The sequence below is a fragment of the Triturus cristatus genome, chromosome 3_1 (genome assembly GCF_964204655.1).
Source record: "Triturus cristatus chromosome 3_1, aTriCri1.1, whole genome shotgun sequence".
Lineage (NCBI taxonomy): Eukaryota > Metazoa > Chordata > Amphibia > Caudata > Salamandridae > Triturus > Triturus cristatus.
In genome coordinates, this window is record NC_140583.1 from 607,824,468 (window position 1) to 607,852,046 (window position 27,579).

Below are 27,579 nucleotides of genomic sequence, written 5' to 3' on the forward strand. Positions count from 1 at the left end.
GCAATGCCATCCTTGGCTCTAGTTCTAATTAAGTGCCTGTTATGGCCTCTAGTTTTTGGAACAATTTTCCCCAGAACCGAGCATAGCCAGCCAGTGTGCAAGAACCCAGCGTCCTCCTCTCCACATCTCAAGTAAACCGTAACAAAAGAGGGGCATATTCTCAAGGATCCATTGCCAAGTTATTGGCACTTTATCGCAGCCAAAGTCGCGATAAATTGATCGCCACATTCACAAGCTGGTGCAAACAGCCGATACTACCAGTTTACCTGCGATAGCATCCGCAAAACACATCGCCACAGATGACCCCGGCAACTATCGCTAATGAGATGCAGAGTAGGCGTTCTCGAGTAAAAAGCCGCGACAACACCACACCACACCTCACCATTCTCAACGACCAGCCAGATCGGCAATAAGACCACAAGACAGGCGATAAGGCACATTAGCAGCAGGAAATTAACACCTGCTCTGACCTGGTGCAAATTCGGATGACAACCTGCACCAGAAAAGGGAGCCCAGCCCAGAGCCACACCAGATGAACAACAGATGCCATGGAGCTACTCGTCATGCAGCTCGGAGCCCCAACAGGGCCACAACACCCACAGCAACCAGCCCCAGGCCCGCCACCACCCCCCCCCACTCCCCCGACCACCACAGAGGCAGCGCAGACAAAGCCAGCGGACCAGAGAGTGTCATTGCCCACTACAGACTTAAAAGGACAACCATCCTCCGGATCCTGAACATCATAGCCCACATGGCGACAGTACCAACACAGCAGACAACCAACATCCCATCTCAGACAAAGCTGCTGGCTGTGCTGCACCTGTTGGCCTCTGGGACATTCCAACCAACAACCGCCAGAGTCTGAGGAGTCTCACAGCCAGCCCTATCCAAGTTCCTCACACCTGTCCTGGATGCCATCATCAGCTTGGTACCCCAGTACCTTTACTTCCCCCCACACTGCGCAGGAACAGCTGGAGACCAAGCAAGGCTTTTACGCCATAGCTGGATTCCCGCACGTGTTGGGGGCAATTGACTGCACCCATGTCCTACTTGTGCCCCCTGCTGACACTGCACACAATTACCGCAACAGAAAGCACATGCATTCCATCAATGTGCAGGCAATAGTGGACCACCGGGGACTCTTCACCAATGTCGTCGCCAACTACCCAGGCAGTGTGCATGACTCATACATCTTCCGACAGTCCATCATCAACCGGCGATTCCAGGATGGCACCTACGGAAATGCAGTGCTCATTGGTAAGTACCAAATGAACACACCTCAAGTCCACAACCATGCAACTCACAACTCTGGGAATGCACACGTTACAAACTCACATACAACATGCTAAACAACATGCCCACCCACCATACACGACAGCACAACGTAAGGCAGTAACCTGAGCTAGCCATGTACATGAGCCATCAACGGCATGGCACCTCAGCCACACAATAGCAGAATGTGGGGAGAAGTGGGAACCAGGCATGTGCGAAGGAGGCATGTGACCTATGAATGAAAAGGCACACAATGCCAAGTGTGGCGTGGATGTGCTGGCCAGACTGCAGTATGCAGACCACAGACATATCCATGTCGAAATATACTGCTGGTGGTGGTAGTGTTGTGGACAGTGGACGCAACCATGTTACCCCAGCAAGTGGGGAAGATCTGGGAAATTTAGCTTGTTACGTCCCCCTGTAAGCGTGTGCAGAGTGGGCTGGCCCGGCGTACGCCAGGCTAGCGTAGGGGTGTGAATAAAAAGCACGTAACCCTGGGCGTGGTCCTCTTCCGGAACAGCCAACGTGTCTGCCAGGGCGGCGCCTCTCACCCCGCCACGAGGCCAACGCCGTGAGCGGTGGTGCCTACGATCCTGTGCGCCTGCTGCACCCCAGGCCGCTGGGCCCCAGACCTTGTCTTGCCCGCCCCTGCGCATCCAGGCCTCACTGCTCACCTGCTGACACCGGCGTGTCTACACGAGGGCCCACCACTTGCCGGTGCAAGCTCCAAGCCCGAGGCCCACGACCGTGGCAGCCTCCGCAAGCAAGGTCCGCAGTACTCCTTTCTCGTTGAAGTACTCGACCGGCATACACAGCGGACAAGTAGGTCACACATTTGGAACTGAGTCTTGATAACCCAATGGCAGAGTACATATTTTATGGCTGAGTTCATGTCCCTATACTCCCTTCGATGTGGTGCCACCAACTCTGTGCATAGCATTCCGACCACACATGTCTGTGGGCCCTTGCTGACTTCTGCCTTTGGCCTACACTGCGGTCCAGCAGGCCTCACATCAATCCAATACAGTCCGTACCAGGCAGGACACGGCATCGTCGCAGGGTGAACATCCGCTCAGCTAAGGCGCCCCCACCTCTGTTAACCCTTGACCTGCTGGTAGGTCGCTCCCCCACTACACAGCTCTGACCCCCTCTCTGCCATTCGCTGCCCCCGCCTTCCAGCTGCTCCTCCCTCCCACATCCCCATATATGGTGGCCGCTGCGCGGTGAGGAGAGCGACCCTTGACCTGCTGGTAGGTCGCTCCCCCCCACACAGCTCCGCCTGTGTGCCCTGATGCTGCCGAAAGTTGAGGCCCTCCTCCACCTGCGTCTCATTCCTGGTGGCCAGTGGTAGGCCCTAGGTTTGTATCTTGTGCCCGCTTTTGCCTCTTGTCTCCCCCTCGCTGCCATTGTTTTGGCCACTGTTTTTTCCTTCTGCTCGATTGGTATCTTGTGCCCGTTTTGCCTTCTGTCACCCCCTCACTGCCACTGTTCTGCCCGTTTTTCTTCTGTTTGATATTTGTATCTTGTGCCCATTTTCTCCTCTGTCTCCCCCTGTTTTTCTTCTGTTTGATTTTTGTATCTTGTGCCCATTTTCTCCTCTGTCTCCCCCTCACTGCCACTGTTCTGCCCGTTTTTCTTGTTTGATATTTGTATCTTGTGCCCATTTTCTCCTCTGTCTCCCCCTCACTGCCACTGTTTTTCTTCTGTTTGATTTTTGTATCTTGTGCCCATTTTCTCCTCTGTCTCCCCCTCACTGCCACTGTTCTGCCCGTTTTTCTTGTTTGATATTTGTATCTTGTGCCCATTTTCTCCTCTGTCTCCCCCTCACTGCCACTGTTTTTCTTCTGTTTGATTTTTGTATCTTGTGCCCATTTTCTCCTCTGTCTCCCCCTCACTGTCACTGTTCTGCCCGTTTTTCTTGTTTGATATTTGTATCTTGTGCCCATTTTCTCCTCTGTCTCCCCCTCACTGCCACTGTTTTTCTTCTGTTTGATTTTTGTATCTTGTGCCCATTTTTCTCCTCCGTCTCCCCCTCGCTGCCTCGTTCCCGCTGCTGCGTCCCCGCCCCCCTATGTGCAATTCGCTGCCCACGCCTCCTGCCTCCCAGCAGCTCCTCCCTCCCACATCCTCTCCCTCCCACATCCCCATATATGAAGACCAACTTCACGCAAACCTCGCTCTCAGCCCACCCACCGAACCCTCCAACACAGACGACGATGCCCGCAACCTCAGATGCTGGATCAACGACTGCACCAACACCCTCGCCCCACTGAAGAAACCCCTCCCATAGAGATACCAGCAAGAGGGCCAGCTGCCTCACCCCAGAACTCCTAGCCTCCAAGCGAGCCTGCCAAAAGCTAGAGAAGAAATGGCACAACGAACAGACCCTGGAGAGCCACGCAGCCCACAAGTACGCCACCCGCAACCACCACCTCATCAGGACGGTCAAGAGGACCTCGTTCAAGGACCGCCTCGACAACGCACACAACAGCAAGGAGCTCTTTAACATCGTGAAGGAACTCTCCAACCCCAGCTCCAATGACATCCCACCGTCGCAAGCCCTGTGCGACTCCCTCGCCACTTTCTTCCACCGCAAGATAGCAGACATCCACGTCAGCTTCAACACCCAGACAGCCCAAGAAGACAGCATCAACCATGACCCCCTGCTAGCCTGGACCAGCGTCAGCATCGATGATACCATCAAGACCATGAGCACAATCCACTCCGGCTCCCCATCAGACCCATTTCCGCACCACATCTGCAACAAAGCCAGCAGCTCCATCGCACCCCACCTGCGCAACGTCATCAATATCTCCCTCGAGACCGCGACCTTCCCAGAAAGCTGGAAACACGCCGAGATCAATGCCCTTCTCAAAAAACCCAAGGCTGACCCTAAAGACCTCAAGAACTTCCGGCCCATCTCTCTGCTCCCGTTCCCAGCCAAGGTCATCGAGAAGATCATCAACAGACAGCTAACCAGATACCTCGAAGAAAACAGAATCCTGGACCCTTCCCAGTCAAGATTCCGCAGCAGCCACAGCACCGAGACTGCCCTCATCGCTGCCACCGACGACATCAGGAAACTGCTGGACAACGGTGAGACCGCAGCCCTCATCCGCCTGGACCACTCCGACGCCTTCGACACCGTCTGCCACCGCACACTATGCACACGCCTCCACGCCGTAGGGCGCCGAGACAGAGCCCTGGAATGGACCACCTCCTTCCACTCCAGCAGAACCCAGAGCGTCCGCCTCCCCTCCATTCCGATCCGAAGCCTCCGAGATCATCTGCGGAGTACCCCAGGGCTCCTCCCTCAGCCCGACACTGTTCAACATTTACATGGCCCCACTCGCACACATCGCCCGACAGCACGACCTCAACAATCTCCTACGCCGACGACACTCAACGGATCCTCTCCCTCACCAAGGACCTCATCAACGCCAAAGCCAACCTTCATGAAGGAATGAAGGCCATCGCCGACTGAATGAAGACCAGCCGACTGAAGCTGAACACGGAAAAAACGGAAGTCCTCATCCTCGGCTCCAACCCCTCAGCCTGGAACGACTCCTGGTGGCCGACGGCACTGGGGACAGCCCCAACACCCACCGACCACGCATGCAACCTAGGAATCATCCTCGACTCAACGCTCTCCATGACCAAGCAAGTCAACGCCATCTCCTCCTCTTCAACACCCTCCGCATGCTCCGCAAAATCTACAGGTGGATCCCGACAAGAAGAACAGTCACCCATGCCCTCGTCAGTAGCAGACTCGACTACGGAAACGCCCTCTATGCAGGAGCCCAGACCAAGCTCATCAAATGACTGCAACACATCCAAAACGCCTCGGCACGACTGATCCTCGACGTACCACGACACAGCCACATCACCCCCCACCTGAGAAACCTGCACTGGCTACCCGTCAACAAGAGGATATCCTTCAAGCTCCTCATCCACACACACAAGGCACTCCACAAGACCGGCCCAGCCTACCTCAACAAACGACTTTCCTTCTACACCCCCCAACTGCCAGCTCTGCTCCGCCGACCTCGCACTTGCCACCATCCCACACTTCCGAAGGAAAACTACTGGCGGCAGGTCCTTCTCCCACCTCGCTGCCAAGACCTGAAACACCCTCCCACTGAATGAAATGAAAAGTGGATTTATAAAGCGCAAATTGCTGCCCTAAGGCGTCCAAGCGCTACTTGAAGAGTGAGGTGGGGGCGACCGAAACGATTCAAGGAAATTAATTTTGGGAGGTGAAGAGAAAGGTCTTTAAATGTTTTCGAAATGAGGAAAGGTTGGGATTGGATCTGAGTTGAGGGGGCAAGAGGTTCCACGACAGACCCAAGACCTGCTGACCTTCAGGAGGCTACTCAAGACCTGGCTCTTCGATCAGTAGCACCCTCCCTCCCCCCATGCCTTGAGACCCTCACGGGTATGTAGTGCGCTCTACAAATGTTGTTGATTGGTTGATTGGTCAACTAGAAATCTTCTCCACATGCCATTTCAATGCCGTGTGTTAGGGATCCAGGAGGATCTGGCTGCACAGCGGTTGACCCGTGCTGACTGCTGCCTCCGGCCTACACTGCGGTCGAGTAGGTCACACATTTGGAACTGAGTCTTGATTTCGTCATGGTAGAGTTCAAATCATTGTACGCAAGGAGAGTAAGAGGAAGATGTGGTTCAGTCCTGAGGAAAAAAGGATCCTCGTTACGGTGGTGATCGAACACTACCAACAACTGCTCTGGTGCCACTAACTGTGCATCGCAAGCCAACGACACGCGGCTGTGGGCACGTGCTGACCGCTGCCTCCGGCCCACACCGCGGTCCTGTAGGTCACACATTTGGAACTGAGCCTCGATTTATTTATGGCAGAGTTAATATCATTGTACAGGCCTCATCACAGACTGCATCCCCTTCCAGCTTTGGTGCCACTGACTCTGTGCCACGGGAGTCAGGGACACTTTCTGGTTCAACTTTGGTGGCATCTGAGTCTATGGCCTGGGGGTTGTCTTCATCATCATGTAGCCGATACTGACATGGTGGGAAAAAGGAGACTGTAGCATTTAACTACTCCATATTGCCTGTTTCTGCTTGCTTCTGCCCTCTGCATCATGCCCTGGATGGACACCTTCCACTGTCAACCGTAACACTTTGTGATATTCTCCTTGGACATCAACAAGGACCCGCTCAGCTCCCGTTGCCCTATCTCAGTGCACCCCAAGTCACCGTCCCTTGCGGGTGTGCCTGTGCCGGCCGCAGTGCATCCAGGGCCACTAACTCTGTGCAGCTCAAGTCATGGACCCTTTCTGTTTGCACTTTGAACTTCTGATTGTCTGATCACTGTTGTAGTTGTTGCCAGCACCAACCAACCCCTGAAGGGTGGCTCACATTACCCAACACCCATCCAGCACAGGCGTCACTGGACGTGTGACCATGGCACTAAAGGGGGCCGGGCACACGTGCCCGTAGCCAGTTGCACAAATTATCTCATGTCTGTGTGGTCATTATGTATGCATGAGGGCCCTGGGCCATACCACATTACATTGTGCTGTGTACAGCGGGTGCAACCTTGTCACCTCAGGCAGTGGGGGTAGACCTGGGACATGTAGCGGTGTCGGATCCCCCTGTGAGCGTAAGGGAGGGGACCGGCGTGCGACGTAGGGATGTGGGCATTCAACACGTGGCTCTGGGCAGGGTTGACTTTAGGCCTTGCCAAGGAAGTTACTAATGCGTGTCTCTCTGGTGTAGTGCCGGCACCACCCGTCACGCAATATACAATGTTGCTATGTAGCATGCCCCCGGAGTGCGGGCTCGACCGAGGGGTACATGAGGGTGCGCAAGCCCGCTCGGGGTCAGGGATCAGACATGCCAATTGTTGTGTGTGTTGCTATTTCCGCAGCATAAGCATAAGCCAAAGGTCTACCCTCAACCGCATGGCGAGTTCAGCCAGGCATGAACTCTACATCTGTGTCCGCCCTGTCCTTATACCATAGGCCTACACACACGTGGCCGCCCACCTTCAGTGCACAACATCTCTGTGTCGTCAGGCATGTGGACATGCGCAGACAGACATGACAATGGTGTGCCGTAGGGGTGCAAGTGATGCAACCGCGCTGCGCACACTAGTGAATAGGCTCGGGGAGGGAGGAGCAGCACTGAGGCCACATAATACACACTGATGCCGATCATTTGCAACAAGCAGTACATGTCATACAGAAATCACAAAGTCACACACCAATGAACCAGTGAGCCTGTCAACACATCATGCAGAACCAACTATTGACGCGTGTCTCTCTGCACTGTCACAGGTGACCAAGGATATGCACTCTGCTCTTGGATGATAACACGCCTCCGAGCCCCGAACATAGAAGCCCAGAAGCAGTACAATGCAGCCCACAAACGCACCTGGGGCATCGTGGATCACACATTTAGCGTGTTGAAGTCACGTTTCAGGTGCCTGGACATCACAGGTGGAAGGCTCCTGTACAGCCCAAGCATCGTGTGCAAGATGACCGTTGCATGTTGTGTGTTGCACAACATATGTGTACGCAGCAATGCCCCATGGATACAAGTCCCAGATGCACTGGACGATGATGAGGATGATGATGAGGCAGGTGGACCACACCCTACTGCAGCCGCAGCAGGAATAGCCCGTAGGAACATCATCATTGACAATTTCTTCACATGAGCATGTCACATTGTGACAGTCCTTAGCAATCATGGGACAGTACAAAATCACCACAGGCACAGCATGTGCAAATAAATGCATTCCAATAACACATTCACTAACAAAACAGAGCATTAAAGGCTTCAGGTGCACAGCACAATTGCAGTTGCTGGGTGGTCATTTTCCTGCAACAGCATGTGAGATGATGCTAGTGTGCGATGATGAATGTCGCATTGCTTTTTCCCCAAACATTGAGATTTTTGTATGCCCCTCACGTTGGAGAGCACTTACTGTGAGCATGTTTCACCTTTTCTTTTTCTAAGGAAGACAAAGATGCAAAATGAATCTGAGGTAAACTAATCAGAATAAAAAAGAAATGTATGTATGTTACATACAGTGATGTAAATGTGTGCATCTGCATGTACAGAGAAACCTGTGCAGATGGGGTGAGGGTATGTATGTGTACTTCTGCATTTATGTGTGTGTATATATGCATGTATTGTACTGTGCTTGAACGAACGGTGCTGTGGAGCAGTAGGAGGCGGCACTGGGCCTGCTGCGGGGGCAGGACAGGAGGCAGGTGGGGCAGTGCTTGCACTAGCTGTAGTGCATCCATGCCAAGGGGGTGTGCTTTTAGCCCATGGATCGGTTTGTGATATTCCAGCCACATGTGATAATAGGTACCCACAACATCCACCCGCTTTGTAGTTTGGCAAATGTACGGACAGCAATGAAGGTACTGCTGCTGGTGAGGCTCGAGACGGGTGCATGAAAAGGAACGCACAATCTGAAGAGATATCTGCTAAGGATGCAAGTCTTTACCTGGTCAGTGCAGCACTCAACTACAGACATGCATAGGATAGACCATGTACCGGTTTACAGAAAGCGAGGCAGAACCAGTCGCATCCAGATCCGCAAACTTTGAGGAAGTACTGGAGATAGGCAAAGTACCGTGGAGGCCATGTGGCCTCACATACTGCTTGCCTTTCATGAGTACCTGACTTACCCTTTCCAAGCAGTCTACACACTTTTGGTATGTGAGATATTGCGTTAAAGGTGATTGGCAGTTACTGATAACGCCGCACTACAACTCTGCCATGTGTCAGGTAGAGTGCATGGGCACACTGACCCACACAGGGTGAGGGAGGGGCATGCATACTTATTGCTGTCCATGCCAGAGTGCAGCACAGGTGCCATGGTCTCCGAAACTACAGGGAGCAGAACAAGAAAGTAAGCTCACTTCAGTCTTCCCCTCACTACAAGCCAGCGATCAGACACGTCCTTGTCGAGCCCCATTGTGTTTGGGTGTACCGAGCTGTGTAGGGGCTTTGGGGCAGCAAGTACTGGGGAATCATTAGCATGTCATCAAAACACTCTTCAAGTAGGTAGTGGAGAACGTACAAATGTACCGCACGGTCCAATAACACTTTGCAGCTGTTGGATTCTTGGAAATAATTAAGCAACAAGTTGTAACGAGAGCAGAGCTGTGAATGAAACCAGAAGTGATCCGGGGGTGAGCCTCATGTGATGCACACGGAAACGGAGGGAAGTGAATGAAGCGGCGAGGTGGGAGGGGAAATCCTCTCACTCTGAAGTCAGAAATAAGATCACAATTTACAAAAAAAAAAGTCTCTGAGCCAGTAACTAAGATGGGACAAGTGGAAGGCTACAAGAAATGGGAGCCTGCTTCACGGGAGGGAACAAACAACAAAAAAAGGAGGACAAATAAGAAAAATAACCACTTAGAAGCTAGGGTTTTTAAAGGACACTGACAAATAAAAGCGGGGGTGGGCTTAAGTCTACAAAATAAAATACAACAGGTCTCGAAAAGACAGCGCAAGCGCAGTCAAGGCTCAACCTAAAAAAACTACTTTGCTAACTCCCAGGACAACAAGTAACCAGTTGCAAAGAAATAAATGACCAATGGTAGTTTGTCAAGAAATTTTATTACCTCTTGTATTAAATTAGATATTTCGTACCAAATCTTACACAAAAGTAATTGGCCTTCCTTCACAGAAGAAAGAGTGCAAACATTTTTTCGAATTAACACTTTTATTTAAATCAACCAGTTGGCTTCGTTACACTCTAAAAATGTCAACCTGCCTCGAAATTAGGCATATTTTCTAAAACTGGCACATTTACTGTACATTTTGTGATTATCAATTGGTTTAGAGAGGTGCCTTCAAACTTAGAGTGGACTCCTCACTTTCACTCTATCGCTCACCGGATTCTTCTCAATATGCATAACTCTCTAGTAGCTGTGTTTGAGGCAGGAGAAAGGGCGGATACAAATTGAACATAAAATAGGGACCGAGGAAAGGAAGAGGCCAGGGCATGCGAAAAAGAGACCAGTCCCCATGGTATATTTATCACAACAGGTCCAGGATGCAGACTAAGAAATGTGTAAGGGTTGGCTAATGGACTTGGTGCCAGACCCTTAACACATATAAAGAATGGCAGTGCAAAAGTTCAAAATTTGAACTTGACATTTTACGAAATCAGAGATAATGGACTATGATCACTACTAAATCTACAAATAAATTCTGATTTCCAGTATCCGCCCCTCAATGGGAAAACGTGTCGAATCTGATGCCTCCTAAATCCACTACCAAAGAAGCTGGGTGCTACTCTCCTCCTCAAACAAAAAAAGTTTGTGGACTCCATTGTCCTTACCTGTTCCTCTGCATTTTCTCAGAAGATTCACTTGTCTCTCTTGATGTCTTTGCACTCTGGGAAAAAATTGACTTGTGCAGTCTAGTCTGATTGCACCTTCCATTTGACTGTACCATTTTCCCACTCTTCCATCCACAGAGGTGAAATATCCAATTGTTCCTCACTGGCAAATACACCCAATCTACCCTGCATTAACACAGTCCACCAGCAACACCTATTCTATTTCTACTATGTCGCTATCACGGAAAGAAAAATTATTTCCTAACCCCAAAAAAGCAACATTTGTTCTACTGCTCCTATAGCTCATCAACTGAGCACTCTTCTCTAAGTCCACCCGAACCCCACATTCTCACTGCTGTTACAGACGGCCAGTGGAAAACACTGCACTTTCAGTAGATGCCAATTTTTCCCCACAGCCCCCAATGGACATATAGTTTGAAAATATTGCACATCATAAAGTGATACCAAAAGAACAGACCTAAACAACAGTTTCTGAATGTTGGAAACTGGCCAATACTAGCCGTGGGTAGTTCATGGACTATGACACCTTTCAGCAGGATGCACATTGTTACAAATCAGGTTTCTCCAGTATAGCATCAATACAGCTCGCAAAGAAACATTGCACCTGGTCTTTTTACCTTCCAAATGTACCACTATCATAACAATATACAATAGAATGCTATTATATCAGGTCAGTTATAATTAATTTAAAACACCTCTATTATAAACATATACAGACCTAGAAAGCAGTGTTACGAACTGTTACACGTACAAAGGGCTAACAGCAGCATTATTAATGGCATCATGTTACTTTGTTAACACTGTATCTGCGTCACTTTTAGTACAAATACGTATATGGGTTTATATCCAAATGAACCCCAATCAGTATGTTCTAGTCCAAACCTGCACCCAAACATACACACAGGCAGACAGCCATCTTAGAGATAAAGTTAAGATTCGTCTATTGACACTTGTGCACATAAACTGAACAGCGTGACAATAACGTCTATTGCAGAAAGACCAACACACATGGTGCTTAGCAAAGGGCCATGGGCACAAGGCTTTGCTCGCTTAAGAGATGTCTGAATCATTGATTTCATAACGACTTATGACTGCTTCCAAGAGAAATTATGTCGGCCAATCCGCTGCATCTAAGTAGACCAATGAAAACTTGCAAGACTAGAAAGTTTCCTAAATTCAGGTCTGCTGCTCTTTTCCGGATAACAAAATACCGGAAGAATGAGCATTTCAATGAAGCTGTGAGGAGTGCCTCTTCTGAGTGTGGATGGAGGGAATGACTTATTAGGTAGCTAAAGCATTATTTTATGTGTGTAAAGTAACACAGATGGGTAGGATAGGTAGAAGAAGGTCCCACCTGTGGGCTAGAAAGATTTTCTAGTAGACTCTGCGCCTGCTTTATCCTTGACCAAAATGCCGCTGAATTTGTATACTGCCCAGCCTAATGACCCACTGGATAAGCATCAACATGAGATTCATTCCTAATAGTGGGCATCATCACAACAGTTTTTGGCACGCACTCAAACCATATTTATGTACAGTCAACAACTGTTACTTCTTCGCCAGTCTGAATGACCATCGCACTGACTCTTTACTAAAGGATCTTTCAAATGGGCATGCAACTATTTTTCAGAAGCTGAGAAACACTTTGGAAGACAGCAGTGGAAGGAATGTCTTGTATGTGCTTGAGTGTCATGGAACCCCACCCATCGGGTGAAACCACGGTTTCAAACCTAGGCTGCCCACCCATCGGGTGAAACCACGCTTTCAAACCTAGGCTGCCCACCCATCGGGTGAAACCACGCTTTCAAACCTAGGCTGCTTGCTGTTCATGCTTGCAGACTGATGAAAGCTTGATAGTTCAGAGTGCCCTTCTTTCAGTGCACTAATTTCTCATCACTTATCTAATATTTGTATTTGTCAAGTTAGAAACTGAAGTGAACGTCTGCCTTTTATTATTAGCTTTTGGTTGCTGTGCAATACAAAAAAACATAAAATAAACTGGAATAAAAATAATAATTTACTTTTCATGCTATATCGTTCCAGAAATTAATCTTAATACTCCCGTTTTTTTTTTTGCAGCATTCGAGTATGATTAGAGGGTCTGACCCTATGTATTATTTAAAATAGGTTTACAGCACCAACAGCAAAGAGAGCATTAAATGGTACTATACAAATCAAAATGAAGATCATCATAAAACATGAGGTGCGTGAATGGAAAAGATACTGCAAATTAACTACAGTATGGGGAAAACGGAGGCAGACCGATTTAACTCTTCCAAAATTTCCCAACAAGAGTTTAGGGGCAAGTCAGTCAACCTCATAATGTGACTGTTCCACTTCTACAGCCACTTTAGGTCACAAGAGATTTCGCCAGAATTTTTCTATTGTAGTGTACATCTAGGGAAAAATGATAAAGGCTTGTACATAGGACGTGCTGTGATTGTGATTTGAAGCAAAATAGAAGAGTCTGGTCTAGGTAAGTCATTTTGCAATCTGAGAGGATCTGGGTAGATTAGATGGATGGTGACCGTGGACTCTGAACCAATAAAGATTAGTGAGCAGTAATCCACTGCAAACCAAGTGCTCCATGCCAACCCCTAGGAGAACGATCATTAATCCTGCACCAAGGATGGTCAATGGTGCCATAAGGGGATTTCAAATGGATGGAGGAGTCTTTCCCAGTTATCAACTGAGTCTTTCAGTTTACAGCTCTGCAGAGTGTAAGATCAAGTTTATGATGGATATACTATAAAAATATAATTTCACGTATGGCCATGCTAAAAACCATCCCTAATCATCCTGCAGTTTAAAAGTCCTGCCTCGATTAAAGCTTGGAATTCACAGAATTGCATTCCCAGGTTTGATATAAAACAGCTACAAGGACACTTCACTCCTGCTGCAAACGAGACTCCTTCCTTGCACGCCTAATCAGCAAGGTATTTAGGGCAACAGGAAATTAGATGATAGCCTCACGGTTCCTCCCAGGAAACAGGACTCTACTGCCATCAGAAGTGGAAGTTTTGGTGATACTTCCAGAGAGCCCACAATGAAAAGGCCATGTGCTTGAACTGCTCTTTGAACGCCCCATTCTCCATAAGCATGGACAAAAGATAAAGCAGAGAAGCTTGCACCACTGGGGAATGACCAGTCTACAGTGCCCTGAGCTCACCCCTCGCTTCACGAATACCAATACCCTCCATATGGCGTAACAAGTGACACACGAGCAAATTCTACACAACTCTCATTCATTTACAATACTGAAAGTCACTCTCGAATGTACAGACAACTCAAATAACTCAGATCGCTTTTAGTTAAGGAATGCTATCTAAGCTTTTGTCACCAAGGTGCCTTACTATAGGTTTTCTTGGTCACTTGAGTCAGAAGATGTTACCTGGGCTCAGAGATCAGAAGCACACACATATAAACACACACAACTGTAGACACGTAGATGGAGCTTCAGAAAATACGCCCAATACAGAGAAAGTAAAGTGAGGTACACTTCTCACCACATTATTCAAAATGTTCAGGATCACACATACACAATTTAAAAAATAAAATCTCAGCTAAAACACATGCACTAAGTTTATCAGGTGAAGGCATTTGGTGAAATGAAGCGAGGTAATTCGTATAGCTTATGCTGGTTGCTGTATGTGTCAAACACAGATGTATTTCCTGTTCTAAAAGGGCAATCTAACTTTCCAACTTTTTTTTAGTTTTAATGAATTTTTAATATGAAAATATTCCTGTATTTCGCAGCTTGCACACTCTCCCTGCCCTTGGTATCCAAGATGAGATTGAACGTGGTGTTGACAGAAAGTGGGAGACACTTCTCTCACTCTCTACAACAATAAAAAATGTCAAGCTGATGAAAGGAGAGCCACAGTGACAAGTTTTTGGGTGGAAGTGGGTACGATACTTAAAGGAAAAGGTACATAGAAACATTACAGATTAAACTTTAGTTAAAGAACAGGGCAGCGTCCAACAAAACACCAGGCTTTTTAGAAATAGTTTTACTGCTGTACATTGTTACCAGACACACAGGGGCATATTTATGAGCCCCTTTGCATCGCTCTAGCACCATGCAACATGAAGCAAGAGTGACACAAATAAAAAAATAAAAGAGAGATTTATAAAGCCACGCAAGGACACCTTGCGTGGGCCTGCATGGCTTCATAAATTTCAAGTAACGTAATGCAGGGCAAATCGCTGCGTTACATTACTCTGCACAAGGGAGGTGTTTCCATGGGTTTTGCATGAGCATTCCAACACAACACCCATGGATTTTGACGCAGTCTCGCTGCGCTGTGCCACTTTTTCATAAAGGTAGCCCACAGTTTTTAATCCTTAGGCCTCAAGATCATGTCACATAGTTTCTTAAACACACCTATTTTCAACTACTACATTAAAGGATTCGGAGCTCTTTCCTAGGAATCGGAAGAACATGTAAATACATTTTACTTTCATAACGGAAATAAAATACAATTTCGATAAACGTATGCCATTACAACAGACCTATTTTCTCCAGGATGGGTAAAGGCAAATCTTACATTGTAGCGTTCCCAATGAAAAGGGTGGACATTAAATGCTGCCATTCTTAACAAGCAAAAAGTTAATAAGTGCAAGAATCATTTTTTTAAATTCCATTTCTTCTCCCACTCTGAGAACAGAAAAACCGTACTATGGCCCTAATTACGAGTTAAGAGCAAATATGTGTCAGTATTTTTGGGTGGCCAGCATTACAGTTTCTGATATTTGCACGCATTACACTCACATTTCAAATGAAACCCCACAAAATGGAGACTAACAGGACACAGATTTACTGGGCGTTATTATGTATGGTATTCCTTTTTCCATGGGGTTTAACACACTGATTTAAACCTGCTATGAGCAGGAAGTAAATCTGAACTGGGGCCATGGGGTCTGGTCTAAGGTGGGGTGGGTACAGGTTGGCTGGCAGGAGAGTATCACAGGCACTCCCCGTGCCTTGTCGAAAAGTAAGGCTGGGGCCAAGGTTTAGATCCAGACAGATAAATACTGATAGAACCAATCCCACAATGAAACTACCTTGCATCACCATATCCAGACTCTTGCGTGAAACTCATCCAGTCAGGCACTGCGCAGGTTGCTTTATCCAAAATGAAAAAACATAAGAGACCCAACCAGTAGTGCAGTAGATAGAGTCCACCACTACCACATGGCTACAATTGTAATCCACCAGTCTGCTGGGTAAGAGGCATGTTTCTAGTCACATATGTCAGTCAGCACCCTTAATTCTGGTCTGTCAGCCACTTCAGTGGATAAGGAAATGTCTTATGCCAGATGGGGAGTCAGGCAGTTGGCACTTTTGCAGCATGGTTCGTTGTGTAAACAAATTACCACAGGGAAAAACGAGTAACTGAAAAATTAAGAATAAAAGTGAATAATCACCATTCAAAGGTATAACAAAATATCACTTGAAAGTACAGCAGCTTTAGACAGCAAAAGGATTCAAAGTATTTGCAATCCTTGCACTCATAACGGAGATGTGCTAACACTTTAACCATCATGACCCTGTGTTATGACTAAGGTGCTCTGCAGTGCCTCATTTGGCACTCTTTAAAGAGCTCAAGAAAGACTGAACATACTGTCACAACACAGAGCTTAGATAAACAACAACAAAACCACAGAACAGCTAAAAAATTACCAAAGCAGGTCCTGAATAAGCTACAAACAAGTGCCATTGGGGGCAAACTTTAAGCACTCAACCAACCCCTCCTTTATGTTTGTTGTTCCTCCTGGCTTGCGTATGTGTCATTGTAATGTTGTGCTCTTTCTGAGTTGGGAATCCAGACCCCTTTACAGCAGGGGTATGTGTCCACAGTCTCGCTCAGCGAACTGTCTTTGTGTGGTAAGCTATTGTGGTGTTATGCCATATATGTTCCGCGTTGGTGGAGCTTGGAGCCTCTCCGAAGTCTTGGGTTTCCTTGGCTGGGCTTCCCTCTTGAGTTTTAAAATACACTATGTAAAACACTGGCAAAACAATCCCTATCAAGAGCATGAAGAGAACGGCATTCCACCATCGGATGCCACAGTCTGCGCCAGAGGTGCCGCTCTTCTCAGGGAAAGAGTCAGGGGAAAAGCCGGTGACAAGGTGGGAGGGAAAGGTAGCTGAAGATTGTTCTGTAGACTGCACCGCTGCCTCAATGTTTTGATCAATCTCCTTAAAATATTCTGTCAGGTCCGCCCGACTGTTCATGTCATCGACGTCTGGGGACTCGACCAGTTTGAGTCCTAAGGATGAGACTGTGGGCTGCAGAGGTCTCAATTCGCCCCTCCCCTCGGTCAGGATCCCATTGGGTTTCACGGGGATCTTGATTGACTTTAGAGCATAAATGTCCTGCTCCCTGATGAAGTTGTTCACACGTTTGATGTCAGCAACCTGTAAGAAACAAAGGGAGTAACTCCATAAGACACATCGTAGTCTCAAACATTCCCAAAATATGCTTTGTCTACATTACCAAGAATACTAACATCAGCCTCTTACACAAACATGCATTGAAAGGCTGGAAAGAGGCAACCTGGTTGGAAAAGAAGATGGTTAAGAACGGGTGATATGCAACACAGTAATAATAAGGCAAGAGCACACATTATGCAGCAGAGCTGTCTGACTTATGCTGCAAGAAAGATCAATACATGTGGAATATTAAAAGAGTAAATCATTAATGCTGGTTTTTCTTGTGAATGGTTATGTAACTACTATCATTAGAGACTTGTACCAATTATTAAACTGCTGTCCCTCACTCCCCTCCCCAAAGGAAAATTCAGAATCTACAGATTTATACTACAAATTGTGCTGATGTATGCAATGGGGCGGCCTCTGTGTAATTGGTTTAGAATTATGTCTGTGAAGTTTTCTTAAGTTTGTCTCCGTAAATTCAGTAAAACTCACTTTCTAAAAACAATTGTTTCTTATTGAATTAAACCATAGGACCATAGTTCACGTAATAGTATCTTCAGCAAATCATCTATTCCTCTAAAAGTAAATTAGTTCGAATAAACTATATACGTCCTACCAGGGGCGGTGGGTGAGATTTTAAAGTGGTGGGGCGCAAACTAATGAGCATACAGCACCGTAGCGAGCGAGCGCAACGAGCGCGCCCGAACCCCAAAAGGGGGGTTTGGGGTGGTTACCCCCCCCCAAAAAAAAAATTGAAAAAAAAGAAGAAAAATCGTGCATTTTCAAGCAAATTTGAGAAAGCAGGAAGGTTAATAAAGCAATTGTGAAAGTGCAGTTATTACATTAATTGATGGCATAACATAGGTAGCTGCCCAGGGCGCCAGACTTTCAGTGGACCACTGATAGAGCCAACTCTGTTCTGCAGAGAGCCTTGTCCTGATGACCGTGAATAATTATAAAATAGATTTTTAAAAAATATCGTTTTCCTTTAATATATTTGTTAATGTGGTTGATGTATGATTTTCTGTTACAACATTTTCAGAGAAAGTGTATGTTTGTGCTTCATGCAACATCTATAAAAAGTTGCTTTTAGATCAAAACAGGTCCTGAGATATGAGAAATGGCAGGGTGTCACGGAGACTACTTTCAGCAATATCAGTGAGCTGCTGCTGCTGTGTTACAATACTGAAAACCCAAGTCACTGTCCTTGAATATTAGATGTAAACGAAACGCATGTGGAGTTTGGACGATTTTGCCGGTGCACTGACAGTGACCTGGCCAAAGAGGGCAAGAAAGAGCTAATATTGGATCATAAATTCAAAGGGTTTCGAATAGGTGCCCCCAAAATACGTTTGACACAAGGCCACCAAATCCCTTAAGATGTCCATGAACCAAGCAACCATTCCCATTGTAAACCGTTGCTTAAGAGCAGTGTGGGCAGTCCCTAGATAAGACACCCCAGGTACCTGAACATTTGAGATATTTTGAGTGACCGAGGTGGCCTCCACTGCTCTCGCTATCTCAGCGCATCACCTTTACACCCAAATGAGCCGTCTCCAACTACACGCACAGTGGATCACATGCACGCGAACTTTGAACTGTCATGGACAAGGGTATTTCTCAGCACTCAGTGCGTCCCAGGCACGGCTGCCCCACCACTCGGAGGCCCATCCAGCTCACTCGCTGCTCTCCATGAAAATGATGCTTGTAACCGCTGCTCTGCATCAGGGCTGCCCAACTTAACACGCATCTGCATACAACGAACCTCAGTGGACTTGATCAACATGTTCATGGGTTATTCTGAAAAATCACGCTGAAACGTCCCTCCTGAAACCCCTTTGGACACCCTTGCCTAGAACTCTAATCTCATCCTACTACTCGGTAGCGGCTTCCTATAAAGAATGAATATAAAAAAATAAACAGTACACACCCGTAAGACTACACTCTCTCTCCTGGGCCCAAATGTACTAAGGTTTTGCGTAGGCGTTCTTTGAAGAAAAGCAGTGCAAACGTTCGCTGTCGTCGACTATATGCTTTAAAGCCCTGTGGGCGCTCGTGCAAAACTATGCAAATGTGGGCCGTAGTGTTAACTCTTGGAGCTGCTGCAGGCCAACATCTGCCAACCTCTTTACCATTCCAGGAATGCAGAAAGTTGCATGCGTATGGGAAGCGCGGGGAACGTTTTCATCTACAGCATTCCCCGTACAGTGTTTTTACCGACTCGTCTTTAACATACAAGGAATAATATTGCTATCTATGGAGCACGCACGCTAGTTTTGAAAGACAATTTACTTCTTTTAAAAAAATCCGGAGATTACAGCGTAGAGCGGAGGGAATGTAAGCAGCATTAAGGTGAGTGCTTGAAATGGAAACCTATTAAATATCAAATTTGGATATATCTTGGAAATTCATCCATTTTTCTCCAAACATCAGCTCACGAGTTCTGAAATTACATACATTTTTGTGTAAAGTACACATGTATTATTTCGACCAAGTAACAGCTTTAAATTCTGTAAATTGTGCAGCACAGAGGAGGGCTACTTACAGGTAGGAGGAGAGCTACCGGTAACTCACTGGCTACTATTTGGACAAGCCTGGTGCGGTGGAATCACAGTACAACAGAAAGCTGAGTTTAGTGAGTGTTTTAGCGAGAAACAGTATTTTTCCTCTCATATGGCTGTTCATTTTCATTCTTGCAGTCCTGTACTTGCCATTATAAATGCAGGACTACAAGTCCCACAATGCAACGAGGTGTGTATGCTTTGAAGCTAGGACAGTCTGCACCCCTCTCACATCACAGGGCATAGACTAAATGTTCTGCTCTCCTAAAGTGTACTTCTCAAGCTACCCATGAGTGTGCATGGAAGGGATAGGTTATAAAAAATAAAGCATATGCATTATAGTGGTCGGAAATGTACATTAGTTGAACTAGCGCATTCCAAAATGTAGAAAAAGAACTTCACGTAATGTCTGGCCAGTGAACAGAAGATATTGACAAGGGCTGTCTTTTTTTTATAAATTATGGTTCAACCTCCGAAGCACTTCTCTTACAGACTGGGCGCTTAAGGTGTTTGCACTTTATCCACTTTAGAGAATACACAGTTGCCAAAACAGCACCCAGAGAAAAACCCGGACCAGGCAACAGGATATGTGATGCATTTAACGCTGGAATGTAAACACTTCATTTGAAAAAAAAGTAGGCTGCAGGTGCTGCTTGGGCAAATAAAGCGATTGCATTTTAATGATAAAATGCAAGCAATGTTCCTGATGTGTTCTTCAGTCCCTGTATACAAGAGATATGCATGCACTGTAAGACTGTCAATGTGCTGGTCTGTTCCACTATTTACACAAATAATTTAAATACAACAGTTTTGTTTTCTTTCTTTCATAGGCTACTCATCCCAATGCAGGGTGTCCGAATGCTCTACATCCCAAGTAAACAAACATTATACATTGACAGTACATCATGTGCGTAAATCAATGTACAGCAGGTGTTACATAAAGTGAGGGTTACAAGCTGTAGGAGTTACATGCCCTTCGTAGCTCACTGTCCTATATTAGAATCATATATACAAAACGAAAAAATAGGTCATAAAAACACAAAGAAATGAATAAAAACCCTGGCAGTGAAAGGGCCGAGAATGCTACTCACACGACATACCGAGCAACAATTTGTTGAAAACGCATTTATCGAATGACTAGTACATCTAGCATTATCGTGTCATTATCTTGTTTGTTGCATTTATTTGAAGACATGTCAACTTTAATGTCAACGCCTGTTTTTTTTGGATCGTATTGGTGACTGGACCAAAAATAATTCTAGGGAGAATGAAAAAACAAACCATTCAAATAACGTGTTAAGTAAAATGGAAAACAACACAGATCAGGAATGTGCTAAATAATAAAATGGCACGCGACACCAATACAGTCAAACTACTGTATTCCTTCTCACACAAGATCATTAACTGTCTCCCCACATCGGCGCAAAGCACAGGGTAGCATTCTACCAAGTTCTATATATAAGCGACAGACAAAAACAACAAAAAACGTGTTCCTGTCAACTTAGGAAGCACAGTGCATTAAATACCGTCGATTTTGCAGGATTCATTTACTAAGCACATGATTCATAAAAACTCCACTGAACAATGTAAGGGTAGCGACTAAGTAATAAACGTGAATTACTGGCCAGCGTAAGGGGGAACCTGGCAAAATATGACAAAGCCTAGAGAGGGGTACAGCTCAAACAGGGCGTAAAAAAAGTCTACAGAAGAGCCATCTGGTTGCCAGGATAGGCCACTAAACCCACTGTGCACCCTAAGGAATAGAAACTGAGTGACCAGCTTTTGGCTTTCTCATTGTCGGGTGTCATCGCACTTTTTATAGTTTGGGTTTGAAGTCAGGGTTCCGTAAGTGGTACTCACGCTGAAGCCATTAACTTCCGGGAGTATGTTCTCCCCATGTGACAAAAAGACCACCCATTCATTCAGTGTGGCACTGGGTAACAAGATAGTTACCAGATGACTCCCCGTAGATATGACACCATGGGCCTGGTGTATCCTTAGGGAATAGGGAACTATTCAGGAAGCGGGGTAGGATTCCACCGCGCCTCCTCAGAAACCAGTTTTTCCTAAGGGACCCTCATTAGATGACCAGTTTGGATAAGGGGCACCATGAAACGCGGACTATTTTTTTTGGGGGGGGAATTTTCATGTTAGGAACATTACTGAGTAGATTAGGGTCTGCCTACTCTCCTGACTAAATGTGTTGACCTCTCTGGCACTTCTGGGCATGAAATAATTTTACCAACATGCACTCCATTTTCAAAAGTTTTCTTTTTCTCTTACGTTTTAAAGGTGTGCGATTCAGCTTGCGTGCGCCGTGTCTGAAAAACACATAGACATATACTAAATAAATGAATGCTCGGTGTGGAAAACCGCTCCCTAGCTGCTGGTCGCACTGAACATCAAAACACGATGGTTTTTCTTCTAGTTTTCTCCAGTAGATTTTCTTCATCTTCAATGCTTTTACTTTTTAATAAATCACGCTCAGTTGCGGCTCGAGGGGTGTCGCGGGGGAGGGGGGGTGTATCGCGGAGGTGGGGAGGGGGGGAGTTTTGAAATAAAATTTAAAAATCCTACCTGAGCAGGTCGGTCCGCTGCCTCGGGTCCGTTGGCGCAATGGCGCCTACACTCGGGAACAGCCACTGTGACGCACACATCACTGACTGCTTGCAAGTGGGCGTGCAAAACCCTCTCAGCCAATCCTGGCGCTGCTGGCAGCGCCAGGATTGGCTGGGGCACGTTTTACACTCCGCCCGCCTGCCCATTAGGAGACCGAGGTTTGAGCCTTTGCTCAACCCTCGCTCTCCTAATGGGCATGCGCCAGAACTGCAAACACAAGTGCGCATGACTGGGCACGGTGCGAAAATTCGTCCTCCGTCCCCACTCATGCGCACTTGTGCATTGTGCTGCTCCATGCCCCTGGTGACGGTCTGACTGCATGTCAGTCAACATGACGCCGGACCGCCCACGGGTGGTCTGATGTCATGCTGACTGACATAATTGTCAGTTGTTCTCAGCCGCGGGTCCAATGGCAGGTGGGGCTATGCCCCTACGCCCCAATGGACGCACCGCGGCTGCGTCCTACACTTACTGTTATGCACACACCTTTAAACACATTCATTAAAATAGGTCTACCTCTTTTGGAAGTTCCACTCATGCCATATTTTAAAATCTGCCACTACACTTATGTACTCAGTGTATGGATCATCCCTTGTACCTAACAGACGTGTTGAAATAATCATTTTCCTAGTCCCTTAGCAAAAGTAGCCTGCGTAACACGTCTCAGTAAAATCATTATTATAGCGAGTCCTACTAGGATGTTCTTTAAGATTAAATAGAAAGAAAAAAAAAGGCATTGGCTGTTTATTAAAAAATCTGTTTTAGAAATGTGGCAGAGTAACATTTGTTAACTTCAGTGTTGAAATAACTCGTTTAAATGAGCAACAAGTACAAGTCTTCACATGTTTTCAGCATAGACACCTGTGTGTGTCCTACTTGTGTTTTACTTAAGAGAATGAACACAAACAATTTTCCCTACTCATCACTTTATGAATATGGACAATGTGATCTGTCCTCCAGCAACACATTTCTGACGTACATGATCAGAGAATTGTTGAACAAGCAACTCCAGAGGCCGAGATAAACATGCGGAGTGCTGACTCAATCAGAGAGGCCTGTGAGACGCATTACGGCTGACTGAGCCGCGACTAGCGAGACCTGCCCGCTGCCTACGGGGCCTGGGGGAGCCTTGCCGTGACGGACCGACAGCCACTGCCAGGTGGGACTGCGGAGCCAGGGCGGCAGGTACCCGGCAGGGCAGGCAGAGGCGCAGCGACGAAGAAGTGACATGTGACCGCGCTTGCACAGGCACCCTACATGCGCTGTCCCGGCGCGGATCGCGATCACGCAAGGCCGAGGATTGCAGCCTGCCCAGCGTGAGTGAGGCCTAGAAAGGAGCGCTGATCCAGACGGCAGGCGCATCACCCGACACCATACCAGCATTTACCAGAGGGAAGAGAGGCGGAGGGGCAGCTGACGGGGGGCACAATATCGCCGCCATCGAACACTCACCTACTTGCATCGTGAAGGCTGGATGGTGGGGCTGAGAGTTGAGGCCTACCTTGCACACACCGCCACTGCATCGCGACCTGCACGATCAGGTACAGGCCACAGAAGTTATTGCCTGCAGGGCCCGAGATAACATAACTGGGGGGGCCCTCCTGTGGTGTGCTCCCCGCTGCGCCCTTGATGGCCCCCCGGGCGAGGCAACTGCAAAGCTGAGGGCCTGTTGACCTGGGGGCCGCATACACTCATAACGCCTGCCCGTTGGGGACATCGTCGAAGGGTGTACGTCCTGCCTGTGGGTTTCCTCGGGGCCGGGTGCGAGGGACGACCTACTTCACAAGGCTGGGGGACCCTGGACTTTCATCGCTCTGCCTGACACTGAGCCGTCCCCACTGCTGGGGAGTGGCCCCAGTCGACTTCACAAGCTGCTGCACCCCGAGCAGTCCCTGTGAGCTTGACTCTTGAGGAGGAGGAACAAACTGACTTAATCGCTCCTGCAGAACGCGGCACACGCGGTCCACCTGGTCGGGGGATCGTGAACTTGAAGACATCGCACAGACACTGCCAGGTGAGGGGCGACCCAATCCTTCCCTCAACACACCCTCTACTCCACTACAAGATCACCCAGGCTGAGCATTTCGAGCAGCAACCCCTCGGTAACGGTGTGCACGGATACATTTCCGGGCCCCCACTCGACCCAGGCCCAGGACCCCATCTCCCCATGCTGGACTGGCACTCACACTGGAACCACAGACCTGCAGACCTCTGGAGACTGGGCAACACCTGCAGACCTCTGGAGACTGGGCAACACAGGCACAGAGGCGCTGCTCCCACCTCCGCGCTGCGCAGCTGGACAGTAACACCACCCGTGCCACCCCGTTCCTCCGCATATCATAACCCCTTTGCGCCGCCCAGAGCGAACAGTCAGAAGAACAACTAAGTGTCGGCGGGGGACGCCTCCCATCCACCCAGCTGGTCACGACTGGGGAAACCGGATGGCAAATAGCCCAAACTCAATTTCAACACCCGCAGAACGCCCAGAGGGCAGCCGCCCGACCCAGAACAAGACAGCGCGGGTCAAGAGACACAGGGCACAGATGAGGTAGACATGAAGACACTGCTCCACACAATGAAAGCAAGCTTTGCCTTCATAGAAGGGAGGATGGATTCCATGTGCGGCAGAATGGTCCAGATCACCCAGAAGATCGAAAAACAAGACGGGAGAATCAAGGAGGCTTAAGCACGTACCTCAAAGACGACCATACGCAGGCTGCGGGGCAACTCCCGGACATTGACAAGCTGTGATTGCAGCCAAAAATGAGGACATTGAAGCCCGCTCGAGGCGGAACAATATACGCATAACTGGCGTCCCCGAGACCACTAACCCTGGAAGGCTTGAAGATTACGTAGAGCGGCTGCTCACTACATGCTTCGGCCAGGAGGCATTCTCCAGGATTCTCACTGTCGAAATGGCACACCGCACATTGGCACCAAAGCCCCCGCCGGGTGCACCGCCTCGACCCATAGTCGCGAGACTACTTAACTATCGCGACCGCGATACATCCCTGCGTAAGGCGAGAGAGCTGAAAGACGTGGTCTTTGAGAACAATGCCATATCACTTTACCATGACTTCACCTTAAACGTTCAGGAAGCGTGGAATAAATTTGCTCCCATCAAAAGGAAACTCCAGCAGGAAGGAGTGGAGTATGCAATCCCACACACCTACGATGGTAAGCAACACATCTGCAGCACCACACAACAAGCGGCAGACTTCTTTAAAAAAACCAGTGCTGGCGGCCAAGAGAGTGGAGCGATTCCCGACGAGCGGCAGACACGGCCCGGCGCATCAAGAAGAGGACTGAGAGCACTGAATACAGATGTACACGTCTCCGTCGGCAGGTGGCTATGTTGGCACTGTTGGCATGGACATTTGCTCCAATATGCAGTTAACACTAAATAAGATCAATGTATTGCCTCCCGCCCTTTCTCTAGTCTTTCAGTAGGCGGTGAGGATCTTGTCGGATATTGCAATAGCATTCCAGGGCCCCCTTCTGCACACTACCATGGTGCAGGAGGAGCCACAACGCCCCCTGGGACACATGTCTCTAAGGGAGCATCCCAATCGCGGGGACTTTATTGTTAGGCAGTTGCCTATGTTGTGCAGATAGAGGGACACTGTCACCACGGACCACTAATAACTCAGAGACTCATTTTCTATCTGACTTGCTGCTGCACTGTGTCTGCCTGTTCTTGTATCGTGATCTCCCTATGTTGCGAATGACATTTAACCCCATAACATGGCCAGTGCAATGCTCACTCAGGGAAATGATGGCACAAATGTTTGAAATGTTTCTGGATGCATTGGAAGGGGTTCAGACGGAGGGTACTGTACACGGCAAGTTGGGGTCGCCGTTGTAGGGGGAATGTTGGGGTAGAAGGGTAGGCATTACCAAATTGGTGTTAGATACCAGGCTATGTGGTTATAGCACTCACTTTATCACAGATCCACAATCCCTATATACATGTTGGAACTTAGGAAATGGCAGATGAGGGACACAAGCCAGACACCATAGCATAGCATCCATGGGTCTCCTAACTTGGAACATTAGGGGCCTGGGCGACCCCAGAAAAAAACGGCACATACTGGCCTATCTAGACAGGCATTATGTCAGTATAGCCATGCTGCAGGAAACGCACACCCTCCCCTCCCAGCAGCCCCAGTTCGCCTCAAGATGGACTTCACATAGGTGCTTCTCCTCATATTCCAGCTATTCCAGAGGCGCAACAAAACTAATAAAAAAAGTGATGCCCTACACTGAGGAAGGCTATACACTAGACCCACAGGGTAGGTTCTGCGTGACGTGGGGGAGACTAGCTTCTGCCTCCATCACACTTGTGTGTAGGTATGGGCATAACATGGATGACGAAGACTTTTACATAACCTTATGGGCACGAGTAGTGAGCATAAGCTCGACTCATCTAATGTGGGGAGGTGATTTCAACCTTACACTGCATCCCTCGCAGGACCGCTCTCACTTGCTACCACACCATTATTCCAAAGCGCAACGCCAACTCCAGCAAATAATTGCAGACAAATTACTTGTGGACGTCTGGCACCATCACGATCCAGCACAGAGGGAGGGCACATTTCACTCCGCAGTACACAACACTTGGTCCCGTCTGGACCTGTGGATCGCCTCGCAAGACATAGCGTTGCACGCCCTCTCCTCGCGTCACTTAGCGTGCATTTACTTGGATCACTCCCCAGTGCTTATGGCCATACAACCACCAGGATTGCCGCCCCAACCCAGGCAGTGGCGCCTGCAACCTACGGCGCTCCTCGACAGTGTTTCAGACTGAACTGGGGGAAACTCTAGAGGAGTTCCCGAGACTCAACATCAACTCAGTGCCCTCCCTAGCAACGGTGTGGAAAGCCTTGAAGGTAACCGTCAGGGGCCATTGCATAACTAAAGCGGGAGGCATACTCAAAGGCATTCGCATTTCAATAGCATACCTAGAACGTCAGATCAAACAGCAAGCGGTGAACATGCACACGGCAGGCGCAGGTTCCACTCCGGCCATGATATGTGAACTCCTCATGAAGTGTCAAACCGAGGCGGAAAGGGATTGCCTTTTCCGCAGCAAATACCACATGGCGCGCAGATATGGCGAGGGCGAGCGCCCCGGTAGGGCACTAGCCGATAACATCCGCCCCCTAGAACGGCAAACCACGTACTGGCTATCCGGGATGAGGCAGGAGTGACCCATCGAGACACGTCGGCCATAATGCAGGTGTTCACTGCGCACTTCCAAAAACTATACACGACATGTGCGCCACATCAAGCTGAGACCCCACAATATTTACAACAGATAGAGCTGG

General features: G+C 48.0%; 1 protein-coding gene across 2 annotated transcripts in view; it reads right to left on the reverse strand.

Moving 5' to 3' along the window:
• Positions 1–9,871: 9,871 nt before the first annotated feature.
• The window catches only part of LYSMD4 (LysM domain containing 4), an 89,085-nt gene continuing 71,377 nt past the window's right edge, over positions 9,872–27,579 (reverse strand). For both annotated transcript variants that reach the window (XM_085644530.1, XM_085644531.1), the window contains exon 3: positions 9,872–17,054. In XM_085644530.1, coding sequence (XP_085500656.1) covers positions 16,503–17,054 — 552 coding nt within the window. In that variant the 3' untranslated portion in view covers positions 9,872–16,502. The remainder of the gene's footprint in view (positions 17,055–27,579) is intronic.